This window comes from Hakea prostrata, chromosome 3, assembly GCF_041222555.1.
Source record: "Hakea prostrata isolate BN-2017 chromosome 3, UWA_Hpros_2, whole genome shotgun sequence".
Taxonomy (NCBI): domain Eukaryota; kingdom Viridiplantae; phylum Streptophyta; class Magnoliopsida; order Proteales; family Proteaceae; genus Hakea; species Hakea prostrata.
The window spans coordinates 19307662-19328008 of record NC_142602.1 but is presented as its reverse complement, the minus strand read 5'-3'; the positions used below and the strand labels follow the sequence as shown (position 1 = coordinate 19328008).

Sequence of the window (20347 nt, the reverse complement as noted above, 5' to 3'; positions counted from 1 at the left end):
AGAGAGAGAGAGAACAAGTGGAGAAGAAGAAGAAAAAGGAGAGAGACAGAGAGAGTATGAAGGGGTGAGCGGAGGAAGGAGAGAAAAGAAGAAGAGTAGGCAGTGAAATCGCCAAAACCTCTTCCCCTCAAGCGTTGTTGTGTGAAGGGTTTACTCGGCCGTGTTTAGGGGTTTTTCGCCTCTATTGCGCTCCAAATTTATCTCTCTCGTTTATATAATACCATTACTATAATTAGACCAATGAACAATTGCCCTCATGGGTACAGTGAATCAGCTAATTAAACAAAACTATTTTAATAATATTAGCGTTTTACCCAAAAAAGAAAATTAAATAAATAAATAAATTGTCATTTGTAGAATGATAGAGCTAAAATAGACAAGCTAAAAGTAGAGTTTGATACCATTTTTGTTTTCTTTAAAAAATACATCATCCAGAAATTATTACAGAATAAATATTAAAAAAAGAAAGACAAATACATGGACGAGGAAAGCGAAAGGAAAACAACAAGACATGTAGAATTGAAATGATTGGTTCGATCAAGAGCGAACCGCGATGCCGTGCATCATGTCTTTAAATTCATAGAAGTCAACGCGGCCGTCGTGATTTCGGTCAACGGAAAAGATCATGCGCTCAACTCTACCCATATCTCGGCCTTCAGGCATCCCTAGTTTTCTCAGCACCACCTGCAACTCCATGGCGGAGATGAAACCATCGCCGTCCTCATCAAACACCTTGAAAGCCTCTGTCAAATCTTCCTCTTCCTGCGACGAAGAAGACTCAGAACTACTGGAACCGTCATCGTCGCCATCGCCATCGCAGCCGTTCTCGATGGCTTTCCCAAAGAAGGTTTCGTTGAGCAACGTGTGAAAGGCCTGGAAGTCTTCGTAGGCAAGACCAGCTTCGCCAGGTCTTATATAAGAGACTACCATGGATTCAATCTCGGTAGCTTCGGCTTCTAACCCTAGCATTTCTAGGGCTAGGTTCAGTTCTTCCACCGTTATCATGCCATCACCGTTCTTGTCGAACATATCGAAGATGCGACGTAAACGAATGCTGTTGAGGCTTGGTGAGTGAAGCCGGAACGACGACGACACCCGCTTCATCGCCGCTGCTTTGCTGCTCGCTGGCTTTGTCTCTGCCATCTCTCTCTCTCGCTGATCTCCTCGGTTTGCAGATTTCTCTTTCTGGTTTCTACTCGTTGCATATCCTCACAAATCGACCACCATTCTCAGCACGGGTTAGTGTATATATATAGTGTTATTATATTATCCGAAAAAGAAAAAAAAATCAAATAATACCAAGTCGTTAATCAAAGCAGCGTGCAAGAAACTCTCAAAGACGATAATCCTACGCCATCGACTGGAGAATTTTCTTCTTTTGTACCTCACGGCTTTTTTTTTTTTTTTTTCAATGGTAAACCGAATATTGTTCAACAAAACATCGCTGTTACGTGGGTTCCATGAAATGGAAAATGAGAAAAAAAAAATGAAAAGTGAAATGGAATCTTTTTCGTTTTTGATTTTTTTGGTTAAAGTGATATTGAATCTTAATGGGAGGCTAAATAATAGTAGACTTCATAAACATATAAATTAATTGAATATTTATTTAAAATCCGAGTTCTTCCAATGGTATTTATCTTAAATATTATATAAAAAAATTCAGACTGTATTTATAGGCTTTGCTTGGGTGCAGCGGCTGCACTTGCTGCCAACGGCTAGATGGGCAATTGTACATCCATATAGCATTTGAGCCGTTAAATTAAATGGTTTGGATTAAAATGAGAGTATAGTTGTCCATCCAGCAGTTGGCTACAAGTGCAGCCGCTGCAGCATTGAAATAAAAGCGGTATTTATATATGAACAAAAGAAAATATAATTATTTGATTTAAGCAGTTCATTCATTGAATTAGCAAGGGGAGAGAAATATCATATTCTCAACATAAAAAAATCGACAGTGGAAAAAAAAAAGTATTACTTATTTAACCAAGATAAATTGTTAATTGTTTAATTACGTTGCTGAAACTTTTTCTTTTTTTTAAGCCGTGATTGGCTTGTAAAAATCTATAGATTTATGAATCTAGAGATTCACTTTTTTACACTAAAACGTGAATCGTAGATTTATGGGTAGGGGTGAATCCGGGATTTAAAACTTCTTTGCCTTTCAAAATCCGCGTCAATGTTTTTGGGATCGTTTCATTCCATAACCAAACATCTTTTTATAATTATCTCCGGTTTGAAATCTATAGATTTGAAATCTCTAGATATTTGAAATCTCCAGACTCATGTAACCAAATAGGCCCTAAGTTAATTTTGACATTACATCAAGAACAAGTAAGCATTGAATACGACTTAGAACAAACCTACCAAGTAAGACTATAAAATTCTAAATAGCTATGAACATCACAACATATTTTAAATATCTAAACGCGCTAATATCCCTATTCCTCAGCTTAATAAAGTCTCTTTGTACCAAAAAATAAAAAATAAAAATCTATAACGCGCTAAACCAGAAGTTTGGATAAGAAAAAAGAACATGTCTATTTTAAGGTCTATTTTATAGCTTCTTTGACATTTGAAACCACACCCCTCATAAAAAACCTACGCGTTCACCTGTTCAAACTCAACCTTTAAGCTAAGTCAATATCTAAAAAGAAAAAGCCATCGAATGAAGTAGATTATCCTCTTTTTTGGGTCTGAATCTAGCAATCTTTTTAATCAAAAAAGATGGAAGGTGAAAACACCCCTGCAGCACATATCGATGGATTCGTGTGATGAGTTATGTTCTCATATTATTTTCTTCCACCCTGACGTGGTGTAAAATAATTTTATATTATTTCTTCAGGATCTAGTTTTCTTTCAAGGGTTTAAGATGGACATGCAAGATTTTAATTAGTGTATAGTGTTGGAGATATACGAATGCACAACCACTTAGAAGAACATAAGTAAAACATACACGAAGAATTTAATGTAGTTTGACAAACTCGCCTACATCTACCAGAGCGAAAAAAACGACTTTGCTTGGGTCATGCGCATTAAATGCGCATAACCATCAAGCCAAACATTTCACGCGGTTAGATCGGAATTTGGCAACGGTCGAGATCAAAATTTTGACTGAAATTTCGGCTTGATGGTTTATGCGCATGACCCAAGCAAAATTAGAAAAATATATTCCAATAAAACCTCACCACTCTCATGCCTCACAAATTACTACCCCTTTGCTTACCTCCTATCCCCTCCAGGGATATATCTCCAGGATGGATTCCCCAATCCCGCAATTAATAGATCTAGGTTATACTAATGAGACTATTTATAGATAAACCTAAAACCCTAATCTTCATATAGTTACAAATTTACCCATGTACAAGTAATTGATCAAAAACTTTGTTCCAATTAAAAATACAACCAAACTATAATTATATGGAACTGTAGAATATATGTCATCCAAACCCTACAATCTCTACATTTCCTTGAATTCTAAACCACATTGAAGAAACCGTTGTTGATGTCTCTCTATAATCACTCATCTCTGTGTATCCACCACACTTTACCGCATGGCTTACATTCCCTCAAGAGATGCCTTTCCTAAACACCATCACCGAAACCAAAATAGCGCACACCCCCACATGGAGTACTGTCTCATACGGCTCATTGTCGCCATATGATGTGACATGGCTCCATGTAATTATTCATCAAACCATCCATATTATTTGAAAAAAAAAAACCCAAAAGCTTTAAACACAAAATTAGCCGAACTAAACCATGCGGAGCTTTTACCATATTCTTTTCATTCTAACGTTCTTCATGGATTGTCTCTCTCACGCTCTTAAACCAAGATCGTTCCCCCCCCCCCTTTTCTGAGTTTTCGCTCGCCGGTGTTTAAACTCGGTTATGAACAATCACAAGAAAAAGAAAAGGAAAAAAAACTTCCCGATTTTTAAATTAAAGAATTCTACCTTCAATTTGTAGAAGCCTTATTTGTTCTCCTGCACTGTTCCTCCTCTTACTTGGATATTCGCACAACTCCGGCAACGATCCATTAAACTTTGCCCCAATACCACTTATTGGGGATACGGATACACAAACAAAATACATAACGATGAATTTGATGCGGTTCAGCAAAGCTGCCTACATCTACCGAAGGAAAAAAGAAATTCCAATAATCTTGAAAGCTTCACCACTTTCACCCCTCACAAAGTGTTGTACATTTGTTTCCCCCCCCCCCCCCCCAAATGCCCTCAAGGGATAGATCCTAGGGATGGATTCCCTAGTCCCCTAATCGATGTAGATTACCCCACGGAGATATTTATGGGAAAACATAATATTCTAATTTCCATAAAATTATAATTTTACCCTTGCACCGCTAAAACCTTGTTCAAATTACAAGGAAAACCAAACTATAATTACATAGACCCGCTGAATATCAGACACTCACACCCATCATATAAGTGTTCAAAAGGTCTACTTGGTATTGAATTGCATTTACATCTAGAAAGATAATGATCATAAAAATAGTATTTTCCCCATATCTTTGACTGTTTTGTTTGATTCATTCCATGTTTTGAGATTGAACAAGGATACCTATTCGACAACTATATTTGGTATGTTTTATTGTTTTATGATCCAACTTGAGATTGTTTTATTAAAATAATCAATAGATATTTTTTGGTGAAAAAAAAATATTTCTCGGTGAAATTTGAAATGGTTCCATGTCATGCCTAATAAGATGACAATTTCAGTTTTTTCTTCTTTTAGTATAATGAAAAATCCAGTTGGTGGTTCAATTTTTAAGTTTAAATAATTTATCTTATTTTTCCTTTGTCAAAAGTGGCATTGATGGCTGCAAGTAGCAACAATGGGGGTGGTGTCATGTTATTAAAATGATAAAATTAGTGATGGGTGTCCGAGGGTGACATAGCAGGAGGTGATTAAGAGTGGGTAAGGATGGCAATGGTGGTAGTGGTTGAATTTTTCTTTTCTTCTATTCTATTTGTTTATTTTTTCGTTGAATAGTGATGATAGAGCTGAGATCCTCTCTTTACAACAAAGAAGTTAGCTCTCTATTACTTTAAGGCCTATTTGGTTACATGAATCCAGAGATTTCAAACCTCTAGATTCATAAATTTGAGATTTATACCTGTTTAGTTGTGAAAAATCTCTAAATTCATGAAATCTAGAGATTCATCTTTGTACACTAAAAACATAAATTTGTAGATTTATGGGTATGGGGTGAAATCCAGAGATTTCATTGCCACTATAAAAATACTACACATTTGCATGTGCATTCACAAAAATAACGTCGACCAAATATTTTTTTAGGATGAATCCACAAATTTTATTCCACAACCAAACAATTAATTTATGAATTATGACTCCATAGATTTGAAATTTCTAGATATTTGAAATTGCTAGACTCATGTAACCAAACAGGCCCTTATGCAATGGTTAAGTGAAAAGTTTGCCACAAAATAGGAGTATATGTGTTTATGATAATATATGTCTTTTCTTTGGTACATGATTACGAGGGGAACCTAAATCCCCTTTTTCGCCTCCATATGTGCAACAAAGCAAAATAAACAAAACCATGCACGAGTTCGTGGTTGCCAAATTGCCTACATCCACGGAATAATACCCAACCTAGGGTTTCGTATATTACTCAATACACTCTTAGATATTTTGACTGCTACAACAGTCCAAGAACACCAATCCCTGTTATAGTCTAAATGCAATTCAGACAAGGGCACCAACCCCAACCCCCTAGACAAGCTCCAACTTGCTAGGTCACAATGTAAACCAATAATTCAAGTTCCCCAAATTACATTCATGAGCTAGATTCTTCATCACTAAACATAACCTAGAAAATAATAGACAATCACTTGTGAATACGGGTTACCTCAACTTGTGTAAGATGCATGGTAACAATACTTGTTTCTCTTTTTCTCCAACTCTTTTTTTTTTTTTCTTTCAATCTTTTCAGTTTTCTCTCTTTAAAAAAGCCATACAACCATGTTCCTTCTTTCTTCCGCTTCTTTTTCTTATCTTTCACTTTCTTTCTTGTTCAGCAAAACAAAAGACTTCTTATTCCCAAGCTTTCGATCTCCATAGCCAACCAACGTCTTCTGGTTCGACCTCCACGCTATTCCCAAGCTCCTCAAAACGTCATCCTCTTTTGCTCTCCTTTTATAGATTAATTTAACTCAAAGTTTGAATCAAACTCAGAGTTTCTATCTGACTTAAACAATTAGTGTTTTAACGTACAAATCGGACTAACTTCAAGATCTCCAATGAACAATCCCACCGTTGGATTTGAAGATCAAGAAGTCTTGAAGCTCTCCTCCAAAAATCAGCTCAATCAGACACTGGATGACCATCCGATGAAGAGGTTGATCAAAACTGGACTCAGAGTTTGAATCAAACTCAGAGTTCCTATCTGACTTAAACAAGAAGTGTTTTGACGTACCAATCGGACTAACTTAGAGATCTCCAATGAACAATCCCACCGTTGGATTTGAAGATCAATAAGTCATGAAGCTCTCCTCCAAAAATCGGTTCAATCGGACACTGTATGACCATCCGATGAAAGGGTTGATCAACGCTGGACAGAGACCCTCAAAAACGGGATTCTTGAGTTTTCTTTATTTGAATTGGATTCTTTCTCTCAAATCTAATTTCCATATCAAAGCCCACTTAAGTTGCCAACAATGACAACACCTTCATTTTAGGCCAATGGAACAAAAGTATATAATAGTATATACATATAAAAAATATGTTTGCAAAAATAAAAATTCATTTTGAAGCAGAGAAGGAGAACAATTGAAAAAAATGAGTTTAGATTATCAAAGCAAAGTTACTCGGTTGGTAATGACCAACTCCTCTTTGTAAAGAGGTTGCCTCTTTGTAAAGAGGTTGTGGGTTTGACTCTCGCTAATTGTATATGTGATATTCCATCCCCTATATATAACGAGTCCGGATCATCTCCCCGGATGGCTACTGATCACAAATTTTAGGGGACCCACAGGATTAGGGTAATGGAGAGATGATCGGATCCACACTCATATATAACAAGCACCCTTTGTACGAAAAAAAAGAAAGAAGAGAGAGCTTGGATTAAATATTTTGAACCCAACCTTGAGGGATTGATAAGTTGATAAAACTAGACATCTCCTTGTAGAGGTTGTCAAGGTGCATGCAAGTTCGTCAGGGCGAACCCAAACATAATTTTACTAAACGCTATGAGTTACATACCGGATTCACATCCTCTGTAATTCATTTCCCTACAATTCCCTGTAATTCCCTCATAGGATTGTATCATGTGGCATTTAAGTAATCCAAAGGTTACCTAACAAACTAGAGTTTAAATAAAACTCAAATTTATAGATGGGTTTAAATAAATTTCAAATTTAATTTAAATTGAATAACCATTTAATTACTTAAATGCCACATGGCACAATCCTATGAGAGAATTACAGGAAATTGTAGGGAAATGAATTACAGAGGATGTGGATCCGTTACATACCCAGAGGCCAGGGGTAAACTTCCCAAAAGCCAAAGGTCAGAAGATGGCCAAACCAAGCAGCACCAGCTACCTTTATCCCAACATCACCTCAATGCATATTATGACAATTGACAATAGTAGAACCATGAAACTCAATATGAAGATGTTGATACGGTGTGGTAGAATTTGCTACTGACATCACCTGAAGCGCTGGGCAACTAGAATTAATATTCTGAAACTCCATCGCTACTCGTTTTGAAAGTTGAATTATCTCCTTTGGCGACAACTTTTTCTTCCTAAAAGAAAGTTGCCGTGGGCAACCCTCCGGAACCAGAGTAAGAAGCAGACTCAGGTAATCACACAGCAAGTACCGATGCTATATTTTATCATGACCCTGAAGAAGCGACCAACTTATTCTCTCATATTTTTTTTTCTTATTTATTATCTCTCAAGTCTCTTCTTTTATTCTTTATTTCTCTCTCTTCTTTTCTTACATTTATTCCAAATGAATTATGCAGTTAGGAAAAATTAAGAAAAACTAGCAAAAGCTAGTTATTTCCTAAACCATTTCCAGAATTATCAGATATTCACTTTATCTTCATCAAATTTCTCTCTCTCTCTCTCGATTTTCTTGGAATTCTTTTTTGAAAACCTTAGAAAACACAAATGCATGAACAAATTAATTTTTTTTTTCAATGTAATTGCTGAATTAATTTTCTAACATTATATTGAACTAATTATTTAAGTAAGCAGTATTCTCTTTTTCTTTTTCAATTTCTCTCTCCCTATTTTTGTTCTATTATTCTTTTTAGAAAACAAATACCTTATTGAATTAATTGTTTTTTCTAACATTGTACATTTGTATAGTCATATTGAACTAATTATTGAAGAAATTGTTCTATTAAAAATAAAAGAATTATTGAAATAATTGAACTAAAATATGATAAAATAATCTAACAGTGGATCCCACATGAGCCCACACAATATGTGTGGTGGCGTTAAGGTTGACCTGAGGGGAGGTGATTTGGACTTATTATCGCCTCCCTAATGTTTAATCCTAGCTCCGCCCGGCCTGTTAGCATGCCATATTGGCAACAAAGATAGAATAGAATCTTATTATATTGAAACTAATATGAGAATAAAGATAGTAAAACCCCATTGTAATCATATCCCTCACCTGATGGTTTCCAATTGTAATTCTACCCTTCACTAATTACATTCATCTATATTTAAAAGGGAACAAACTCTCCCCTATAAGCAATGTACAATAGGGGATTCATCTCCATGGACATAGGTCTTAATTCCTCCTTGGTTGACCGAACCTAGGGGTGTCAATGGTGCAGTTTAGAGCGGTTTTGGGCCGGGCCTAATGGTTTCAGTCTGAAAAACCCCCAGCCCAAACCAGCCCATTTAAAAAATGACGGTTTCGGTGCGGTTTCGGTTTGGATTCGGGTTGAATAACGGTTTGACCTAATGGTTTGGATTCAGTTTGGACTAAATTAAAAATCAATATTGAAATTTATTTTTATTTTTTCCTCAACTCCAAATCTTAGTTTCTCACACACAAAACTACAAAAGATAAAAGATGAAGACTTCAAGTAGATCCAACGATAAGTGATGGCATTAGCTTGATCCAAACCACCCTCCACCCTCAAAAAATAAAAAATTTAGATTTTTCTATCATGTGTAGACCAACCTCACAATTTTCACCCAATAAAATTGAAATATTGAATTTGTAAGAGTTAAGAGTTATAAATTAAGACTTTTAAATTTTAAAATAATAAAACTAAATGAAATTTGAAAATTAAAAAGTTAACGATTAAGATTAAGACTTAAGAGTTAAGAGTTATCAATTAAGACTTTTAAATTTTAAAATAATAAAACTAAATGAAATTTGAAAATTAAAAAGTTAAAACTTAAAACTTAAACAGTTAAACGTGTTAACACTCAACTCTCAACTACTCAAACTCAAGTCTTAACGTCTCAAACACCGAAATTCGTTAATTACATTTAAACAATACCAACAAAAAATTATATTTAATATTTTAAATTTATTTATGTAAAAGACTAACGGGCTGATAGCCCAATTACGGCCCATTAAGGATCGGTCTGGGCCGGTTTGGGCTATAACAGACCGGTTCGATCCGGTTTTAACGGTTCGGGTTGAAAATTGACAACCCTAACCGAATCACTTTATATCTTGTGCTTTTTTCTTTCATCTTTTTTTTTGAGTCATTTTCATTATGATATCATAACAGTCAAGAACTACTGGCTTTTCTGAAACTACAGTGGTAGTTTCCTAAGTTCAGTGATTTGATCCATTGTGATCTGCAAATTATTTCTATGTTTTGGATAAAAAGTGCCTTAAGACAAATTTATCTTGGAAAACTTTTGAGTTCTATGTTTTGCTTGGTTAGTTTTTCTTAATAGAATAATATTTGCTGAGATGATGTTGGGATATTCCCATTTCTGTGAAATGTTATTTGATCATTGACAATTTGAAGTAGCACCCAAAAAAGGAAATGATCTTGGATTCTTGTTTTTGAGGAAAAATTTATGGGAAGGGGTACAGAATTTGAGACCTTTTTTTGTGGAGTCTTTCTTTGTTCACATCAGACTTTCCTTTTTGTAGGAAAAAAGAAAATAAAAAAAGGAAGAAAAGTCTTTGCTAATGGGTTTGAACTTGGTCTTCTGGTTCTGAAGTGTTTTAAGGGGAAAATTAAATATTAGTTGGTGGGTTTGAACTTTGATTTTTTTGGTTTTAAAGTCTTTCAATGAAAATGCATAGACCATCTTCCCTAGTGGCTTCGGATTGCATTTTTATTGGGTAGAACCTCTTTGGACCCAATCCAAATATATTATTCTTTTTTTTTTTTTGGTAAACAGTACTTCATTCAGATAGCTAAAAAAAGTACAAACACATATGCATGAGTACACAAGGTTCGGACCGAACCAAGGAGCGGCAAATGACCAAACTGTCGTACATGCAATAGACAGGGCCAGCCAGGGTAAGGGTTGGGTCAAGCCCAAAATGGATCACGTCCACAAAACCCTTAAAACAAACATACACCCACATAGGGGACTTACATACACCCACATAGGGGGACATACAAAACGCCGCAAGGGCGGACAAAAAACTCCTACAGTTGTGGCAATGGTAGCAACGAAAGTGCGGAGAAGGTTTGAACCTCCCATCCGGCTCTGCCGCATAGGCGTACTGTCAAGCTCGACCGGAAGAACTTGTACCCGGGGGGGAGTTGTTCTGTGTGTGTACCAAAGAAATGCTGCAACCAAAGGAGTTGTTATGTGAAGTACTGCAACGAAAACTACAAAAACAAACAAACAGAACTAAGGGGAAACCCTAGATCTGGTTATTGAAGCCAGACAGGAAAGATAGAAACAGCAAGCAAAAGAAAAAGAAAAAAAAAGTGAGTAGTGGAGGTAGGGAACCAGAAAAATAAAAAAAGAAAGGAAAACACCAGATCTGTGGAGACCGAATCTGGTGTGCGTCGGCAGATCTGGTGGAGAGACAAAGATTAACGGGAGAGGAGAAGCAGGAGAGATGGAGAGTTTTTTTTTTCACATATATTATTATTCTTTTCACATACCATATTTTTGGCATTGGTGTTATATTTCTTCAGATATTCTATTAAAGGTTGAATTATACTTAAAACATTGTATAGAATGGTTGAATCTACATTGGTACTTTCAATTTTTTTTTCTTCTTTCCCATAGCATGTGACGTGTAATTTGTGCCTGCTTTATTATCCAACTTGTTGTCTATTAGCAAACTTTTAAGAGACATTAATTGTACCGTTGTTTTTTTCACCATCAATAAGGTTGTGATTAAGGACATCCACACAAGAAAAACACTTGGTGAAGGATGGTTTCAGCATGGGCTTTACGTCATTGACTTTCCTTTGGATGCTTTTGTTGCAAAAGGATGCACAAATGCCATATCTCATTTGTAGCGCAATCGTACGAGTCATGCTTCAGGTATTGTTTTGCGAAATTTAGACTTTAAGTTTTATGGTCACTCTAGTCATTGTGAGATTTGTCATTTTTCGAAACAGTTTAGATTGCCTTTTCTTTCTAATACAAGTGTGTTGGCTGAATTATTTGAATTAGTGCATTCTGATATTTGAAAATAAATTGTGGATTCTCGTGATGGCTTCATGTACTTTGTTGCTTCATTGATGACAAGTTTTCTGCTACGTGGCTATATTTGTTACGTATGAAAAGTGAAGTGTTGATAGTGTTTCAAGATTTTGTCAATATAATTCAAACTCAATATAAGACCAGTATCAAAGTATTGCACATTGACAATGCAACAAAATATGCTAACAATCCATTTAAGACCTTCATTCGAAGTCAATGTATATTGCATTAGACTTCATGTATTAAACGAAAAAATCAGCATCTTCTCGAGGTGACTTGTGCTCTTCTGTTCCATGTACATACATGTCCCTAAAACTTATTGTTTTATGCCGTTTCAATCAGCTGCTACTTAATGAACCATCTTCCCATCAAAATTCAAAAGTATAAGCCTCCAATGGAAATTCTTCTTAGATGCCCTATTAGTAGTGGTCATCTTCGGGTTTTTGGGTGTGTGTGTTTCGTCTACTCATTTGGTAGCAAATTAAACCGTCGGGCTTGAAAATGTATTTTCTTGGGCTATTCATCCGGGAAGAAGGGCCACATGCCTTGATCCTTTAACCAATAAGTTTCATCTCTCATGATGTTGTGTTTGATGAATCTCTCTCTCTCTCTCTCTCTCTCTCTCTCTCTCTCTCTCTCTCTCTCTCTCATCGGATGCCAGTCTAGTTCAACCATCACAAGGATGATAGTAATAATGTGTTGTTCCATTGGCCTAAAATGAAGGTGTTGTCATTGTTGGCAACTTAAGTGGGCTTTGATATAGTACAGCAACACACAAAAAGGTTCCGAGAGAAAGAATCCAATTCAAATAAAGAAAACTCAAGAATCCCGTTTTTGAGGGTCTCTGTCCAGTTTTGATCAACCTCTTCATCGGATGGTCATCCAGTGTCCGATTGAGCCGATTTTTGGAGGAGAGCTTCACGACTTCTTGATCTTCAAATCCAACGGTGGGATTGTTCATTGGAGATCTCGAAGTAAGTCCTATTTGTAAGTTAAAACACTCCTTGTTTAAGTCGATGGCTCCGAGTTTGATTCAAACTCGGTTAAATTAATCTATAAAGGAGAGCAAACTCCAGCGAAGAGAAGGACGTTTTGAGGAGTTTGGGAAGAGCGTGGAGGTCGAACCAGAAGATGTTGGATGGCTTTAGAGATCTGAAGCTTGGGAAGAAAAGTTGTTGTTGAAGGAAGTCTTTTGTTTTCCTGAACAAGAAAGAAAGTGAAAGAGAAGGAAGAAGAAGCAACAGAAGAAAAGAAGGGAACATGATTGTAGTTATTTGCTTTCAATAATGATAAAGGGTTGTTGTTAGCCTGTCTGAAAAGTGCAGCGGAAGCATGGTGGGCCCATAACCCAAGAGAAACAAGTATTGTTACCATGCATCTTACACAAGTTGAGGTAACCCGTATTCACAAGTGATTGTCTATTATTTTATAGGTTATGTTTAATGATGAAGAATCTAGCTCATGAATGTAATTTGGGGAACTTGAATTATTGGTTTACATTGTGACCTAGCAAGTTGGAGCTTGTCTAGGGGGTTGGGGTTGGTGCCCTTGTCTGAATTGCATTTTAGACTATAGCAGGGATTGGTGTTCCTGGACTGTTGTAGCAGTCAAAATATTTAAGAGTGTATTGAGTAATATACGAAACCCTAGGTAGGGTATTATTCCATGGATGTAAGCAATTTGGCCGAACCACGCAAATTCTGGTGCATTGCGTTTTTTGTTTATTTTATTTGTTGCACATATTGGAGTGCCTTGATTGCAGAGTGGTGGTACACTGTCTGGTAGACTCAGCCACATTGTGGTGAATTTCTGAAGACACTGATTCACCCCCCTCTCAGTGTCAATCTGGGAATAACATAATGACAATGTTCCCATTCATCTAGTTGAAGTTTTTGAAGATCAAGTCGAAAATCAATCAGGTGCAATTCTAGATACGACCCCATAAGTTGTAATTTTGGATATAAACCCAGACATTATTGTTACTCCTATCCATGTTCGTAGGTCTACTCGGGTCTCACATCCTTCATCCAAATACAAGGATTTCACCATGCATCATTCTGCATATATACTATTAAAGAATATGTATGTTATGACAAGATATCTTCAAGATATCTGATAAATCATGGAACAATTATGACTTCAAGAGACCACAATCGGTAGGTAATCCCAAATATTTACATGGGCTTGAATTATAATGGCATGCGTAAGACTCTAGAGAACAAGCGTTTAATCCTGTTGGGAGTATTAGTGGAGAAAGTGATAGAGGATTTCTGAAATATATTGGCTGGTTGACCAGAGGCTGAATATTATAGATTCAGTAGATCTCTGAGTTGAAAAAATTTCTTCCAAATCCACATTCACAAACAAGGAGTCATCAACGAAAAGGAGATATAAAACAGGTGGACTTCTCTAGCTTCCAGAAACATCAATCAAACTTGAGTCTTAGGCATGTAAGGGTGAGAATAAGAAATGGTGAATAATGCTGGGGATAAAGGATCCCCTTGGTGAATCCCACAATCAAATTTCTATGGAAACCCAGTAGAAGATGTAGTCGCTCCAACAAAATCCAGTTAACGTGATCTTTCTATGCCTTCATCATGTTTGGTTTAATGGCCATGCATCTCTATTTAGATCTTTTTTACAGCTTCAAATGTAGTGAAAAATTTCATGCACAATGAAGATATTGTCAGAGATGCTACAACCTGGAACAAACACTAACTAAAAGGGACTAATAATCTCTTCCAGAATATCGCGGATGTAGTTCACAATCATTTTAGTGATAACCTTGCTGCTGACATTGTAGTGAGCAATTGGACAGAGTTCATGATTGGTATATTAGGGTTACGCAACTTTTGGGATTAAAGTGTCTGATTCAGAGATGAAGAGATGTAGCCAGTTGAGAAGACAGACCACAACGCACAAAGTGTAGATCATGATGAATAAGATTCCAATAACAGTGAAAAAAATGTAGGAGGGAAACTGTCTGGGCTCTCGATTACTTCTATCCTCCACTTATGCTTCTTGCAATTTCTTTCATGTTTGTCGGGATGCCAATGGTTTGGTAGATTCCCTAGCTATGGCAGATTCCCTAGCTAGGAAGGCTTTGTCTATTCCGAGTAAGACGGTTTGACCGTTATTCGATCCCTGGTTGTGTAGTGTGTTGCCAACTGGGTGGTTTCTTGGTAGTTCTTTTGTTTTCTAAATTTAGGTTGAGATTTCGATCTCGACCATTGAATTTTGACTGTTGAAATCGAAATTTCGACCGAAATTCCGATCCTACCACCAAAAGTGAATAACTTGATGGTCTTGCGCAATAATTGTGTAGGACCGACCCAAGCGAAGTCCGTTTTATTCATTCTATTGTCGTTTAGAAGTCGTAACGAATAAAAGATATCGGATTCGAAAAAGCAATGAAAATAGCATTTCCCGCCTCTCAAGTCCCAACTAAAAGTCTAAAGCACTTATTAACTTTATAGGCTCTTTAGCCACATCAAACTCCCACTGAGACTGTGGTTTCGATCTCCGAAGCTCCACCATTTCTGACTCCGATTTCAAAAATTTCTCATATTCTTGAACTTAATCGTATGTTCTAGCTTTTTGGAGCTGGGAGAAACATCTTTTCCCTTCCTTCTACTACTTACAGGGTTTCAATCTTTGAATCCCATTTTTTAGGTTTCGCTTCCTTGAACTGCTCCTCACTGTCACTGACTTCTGTGGCTTTGTGCTCTGGGGAAAAAGAAAGCATGTACATCAAAGAGGTTTGCTTGGAGGGGTTCAAATCATACGCCACGAGGACAGTGGTTCCAGGTTTTGATCCCTACTTCAATGCCATCACCGGGCTCAATGGTTCGGGGAAATCGAACATTCTTGACTCGATATGCTTTGTATTGGGAATCACGAACCTGCAGCAGGTCCGGGCTTCAAATCTTCAGGAACTTGTCTACAAGCAGGGGCAGGCTGGAATTACCAAAGCCACAGTCTCGATTGTGTTCGACAATTCTGATCGGAGCCGAAGCCCTCTTGGATATGAAGATTGCCAAGAGATCACCGTCACTCGACAGGTAATGCGGGTTCTTCTGTTTTGCCTTGCCTTGCCTTGCCTTGCCCTATTCTAGCATATTTAAATTTTTTAAAGTTCATTGTTGACAATGCGGAAGCAAATGCAAATTCTGGCACATAAACCATAGTTCAAAAACCTTCAAGCTGGTAAATTTAGCTGTTATGATATCCAATATATTGTGAAGAACTCAGTTTTTCTAAACATTTTGTAGATTGTAGTGGGTGGAAGGAACAAGTATCTCATCAACGGACACTTAGCACAGCCATCTCGCGTCCAAAATCTATTCCATTCAGTGCAGCTGAATGTTAATAATCCACACTTCCTTATAATGCAAGGGCGCATAACAAAAGTTTTGAATATGAAACCCCCGGAGATCTTATCCATGCTTGAAGAGGCTGCTGGGACGAGGATGTATGAGACAAAGAAGGAGGCTGCTCTGAAGACACTGGAGAAGAAGCAAAGCAAGGTTGATGAGATTGACAAGCTTCTTGACCAGGAAATACTTCCTGCTTTGGAGAAACTGAGGAAAGAAAGGATGCAGTACATGCAGTGGGCCAATGGGAATGCAGAGCTAGATCGACTTAGAAGGTTCTGTACTGCCTATGAATTTGTTAATGCGGAGAAAATAAGAGATAGTGCAGTCAATGGAGTGCAACAGATGAAAGATAGTATCGTTGAGATAGATGGCCACACACAACATATGCAGCAGGAGATAAAAGAAATGGAGACAAAAATATCACAATTGACTGCTGAAAAAGAAGCAGCAATGGGTGGAGAAGTTAAGGCATTAACGGAAAAGGTAGATGCCCTTTCAAATGTACTTGTGAGGGAAACATCTATCCTGCACAACCAAGAGGAATCCCTCAGGGCTGAGAGAAATAATGCTGAAAAGGTAATTTTAGTTTTTCACTGGGCAACTGATGGGTTTTCCCCCATGTTCACAAACCTCATCCCCTTGTAGCTACATTGCTAACAGATGCAGTGGTTGCTCCTTACATTGGCTTCTTCCATTTTGTATTCCCTTATATTGGTGTTTACTATTAATCTTCTGCATTCAAGTTCGTAGTTTTGTGTAGTCAGTGATGCTCTCTTGCTTTTGTGCCAGATAGCTAAAAGTATTGAAGAACTTAAAAGATCTGTTGAAGAGAGGGAATCAGCTGTAAAACAAGCTGAAGATGGAGCAGCAGATCTGAAAAAGAGAGTTGATGATCTTTCTAAGAATTTGGAAGTATATGAAGGAGATTATCAGGTACTAGTGACTATATCTTTGTCTCGTCTATGGTCTCCAGGGACCATATTGGGACTTGTTTTCATATCATTATGACTGCATTCTTATAGAGATCGCACCATTTCTGCTGATAGGGTATCCTTGCTGGTAAAAGCAGTGGGAGTGATGAGAAGTGCCTTGAGGATCAATTAGGTGATGCCAAAGCTGCCGTTGGAAGTGCTGAAACAGAACTTAAACAGCTGAAAACAAAAATAAGCCATTGTGAGAAGGAGTTGAAGGAGAAAAAGCAGCAGTTGACGTCAAAACGTGAAGAAGCTGTTGCCACAGAAAATGAGCTCAATGTTAGAAAGAAAGATGTTGAAAACGTTAGAATGGCACTGGAATCTGTTAATTATAAGGAGGGTGAGATGGAAGATTTACAAAAGGTTTTTCTCATTCATTCGGAATTTTCTTTGTTTCTGAATTTTGGGTTCTGCATTTCTACATCTCGAAAGTAATTGTTTGAAATATACCATAGAGTCGATTGGATGAGTTAGAGAAGGTGCAGAAGTTGAAGGATGAAGTTCGCATTCTTTCAGCACAACTAGCAAATGTTGAGTTCTCGTACCGTGATCCTGAGAAAAATTTTGACCGGTCAAAGGTGAAAGGTGTCATTGCTAAGCTCATAAAAGTGAAGGACAGCTCTACAATGACTGCGTTGGAGGTTGGCTTTTGTTATATCATATGATTCATTAAGTTTGTTGTGGACATGATACTGTTTCATTTTCATTTTCATATTAAAGGCCCTTGAATACTGTTAACTTGAATTATCAACAGGTTGCTGCTGGTGGCAAGTTGTTTAATGTTGTTGTTGACACAGAAACTACTGGAAAGCAACTGCTCCAAAATGGTCGCCTTCAAAGAAGAGTAACGATTATACCTTTGAACAAAATCCAAGGCCACCCTGTTCCTCCTAGAGTTCTGCATGCTGCTGCCAGATTGGTTAGTCCTTGAACTCTACTTCCATTGCATTCTTCACGTTCTTTCAATATGTCTATTGCTCTAATATATTTACTGTTTTCAGGTTGGTGAAGAAAATGCTGAGCTGGCTCTTTCATTGGTTGGATATGATGAAGAGGTGAAGGTAAGCTGCATTGACCCTTTTAAAGGGTGCCCCTTTCTGTCTCATCTTGTGTATGCTGGCTAGTTTCTGGTAAACAACGACGTGGATGAGCCATATTATTTACCATCCCAGGATTGCTATATTGGCTTTTGTTATTGCTAATCGGCAAAGGTTTCCTTGAGATCCATTAACGCTTCCACTGGGGCCCAAAATTGTTTGACCTACGGTCCTTGTCATTATCTAAGGGATCCATTGTTTCCAATCTAATTTAACAATGCTGGGATATGGCTTTGAGCATTGGCTTAAAATTGAAATCTGGCAACTTTCAATGATAATTCAGTCTGGACTTTGTAAATTTAGTGTTAAGACGTCATTACATGGTTATGCATCAGGTGGAGATGGGGTCCTAGATCCAATAGGTGGCTAATCAAATGTAAGACTCTCCCATCTAGAAGTTGGTTTGACCTTTCAAGACAGTTATACGTAATTATGGAGGTTTTTATCATTGTTGTCAAGGCGTCGCCTAGGCATCCTGGCCCTTTTTCTGGTCTAGGTGACCTAGTGTCTCCTAGGCAACATCTTGGCACCTTGCTTGGTATCACCTTGGTTTTTGTCGTCCTCTATCACTTCGCCTCGCCTTATTGCCTTGATAACCATATTTATATTATATTGCGTGACAACTCTCAAGTAAGGGTGTCAAAACCTAACCCCAACCATAAAACCTGACTGAAATGAGTGAAAAAACCTATATTGAGGTAAACTGAAACCTTAGCATGTGGGATTTGGGCTTAGGCATTGGTTTCAGGTTGGTCCGGGTTTACTTGATGGGCCCGAAAAAAGACTGACAGTTTGAGCCCGAGTTTTAATAAAAGTCTACTTCTCCCTACTGGGCTACTACCACATTACTTCCATGTTCCTATTTAGGATGATTTTTTATATACTCATATGTATTCATATTACAATATGTATACTATTTCTAACATCTTTAACCTTTTAACCTCCAATGGATCTAATAGACTGAGAGTCAAATACTAGCTACTAAGTAACTGTCTCTCAACTCTCAACAAGTAAGGTAACTGACTTGTGAAGGCTGTCATGCATGGATAATTTTCATATTTTATGGGTTCTGGTTGTAAGAATGATATTGAAACGTGATTGAATACATTTATTATGGTTCAACAACAACAACAACAAGAAGAAGCCTTGACCCAACCTAATGGGTTCAGCTAATTTGTCATAGGTTTAACGGCTAAAAATAAAAGCATACAAGACTATGGATATTCTAACTTTTTAATTTCTGCAGCTTTCAGTTCATGAGAATCAAAGTGCTTACTGCTTAATGCATTCAATGGTTGAACCATAACAAGGTTTCAATTTTTTTTTTGGGAAGGGTTTTTTTTTCCTTCTAATTTTAACTGATAATGCTATCTTGGATGTTTGTTAACGGTAAATGCAAATACTACTTGTTAATGCTAGTGAAGTAAGAAATAGGAATAACTCCTACTTAAAATCCTAGAGTAGTAGGGATTTTTGTAAATTGAGCCGATTTGACCCAATAGAAGCCCAATTAGTAAAAGACCCGAAATTAGCCGAAATCAAACCACACTGAAACTGAAACCAACCGAAAATTCCTAAATATGGGGGACTTGGACTAACTGATGCCTAAGCTGAAACTGAACCCAACTGACTGTTTGATACCCCCAACTCTCAAGTTAGTAAATGTAGTGTAGAGAAATCCATCTCTTGCCAAGTGTGTTTTTTTTTTTTTTGGGGTGGGCGGGTGCAGACCTTTCTGTCCCTCTTCTTGTTTCCTTCCACTTTTCCCTTCTCTTATTCTCTATTATTGTATTGAATTCACACCATTCATGTCAAAGATTAAAGTGGAGTGAGGAAGTACATTGCTTCTGGAGTATTATATGTTTAGCATATAAATTTATATTAAAAGGGTACATTTAATTAGATAAAAGATGAGCTGGTCATTTAATGGATTACCAACACATAGATAAATGAGTAATAACGGAGACATGGTTGCTAAAGGAAAGTCCAATGGGGTACTTCATTGGTGTGTATGAAATACTATGACACTTTTTGATTTGAGCATATAGCTGGACTTACATCAAGATGATTTATGATGTATCTTATTTTTTGCAGTAAAATTTGTCTCACTAGCCATTTCAACAGTTCTTTGGTATCATAATTATCATAGTATCAAGGAGACAATGGGTATGGAGAGGGTTGAAAACAAAGGCAAAAGCAAGGCAGCAATGTACCCGCCTAGATGCCCAAGGTGATCAAGGCATTTGGCCA

At 37.2% G+C, this 20347-nt stretch overlaps 1 protein-coding gene and 1 pseudogene across 1 annotated transcript in view; one reads left to right on the top strand and one right to left on the bottom strand.

The window, feature by feature from the left end:
- Positions 1 to 147: 147 nt before the first annotated feature.
- LOC149021407 (calcium-binding protein CML42 pseudogene) lies at positions 148 to 1240 on the bottom strand (annotated as a pseudogene).
- A 13890-nt stretch (positions 1241 to 15130) lies between these two features.
- The window catches only part of LOC149021406 (structural maintenance of chromosomes protein 2-1-like), a 28467-nt gene continuing 23250 nt past the window's right edge, over positions 15131 to 20347 (top strand). The window contains exons 1-7 of the mRNA XM_089149640.1: positions 15131 to 15711; positions 15922 to 16602; positions 16816 to 16959; positions 17073 to 17363; positions 17456 to 17641; positions 17755 to 17919; positions 18002 to 18061. Coding sequence (XP_089005766.1) covers positions 15394 to 15711; positions 15922 to 16602; positions 16816 to 16959; positions 17073 to 17363; positions 17456 to 17641; positions 17755 to 17919; positions 18002 to 18061 — 1845 coding nt within the window. The 5' untranslated portion in view covers positions 15131 to 15393. The remainder of the gene's footprint in view (positions 15712 to 15921; positions 16603 to 16815; positions 16960 to 17072; positions 17364 to 17455; positions 17642 to 17754; positions 17920 to 18001; positions 18062 to 20347) is intronic.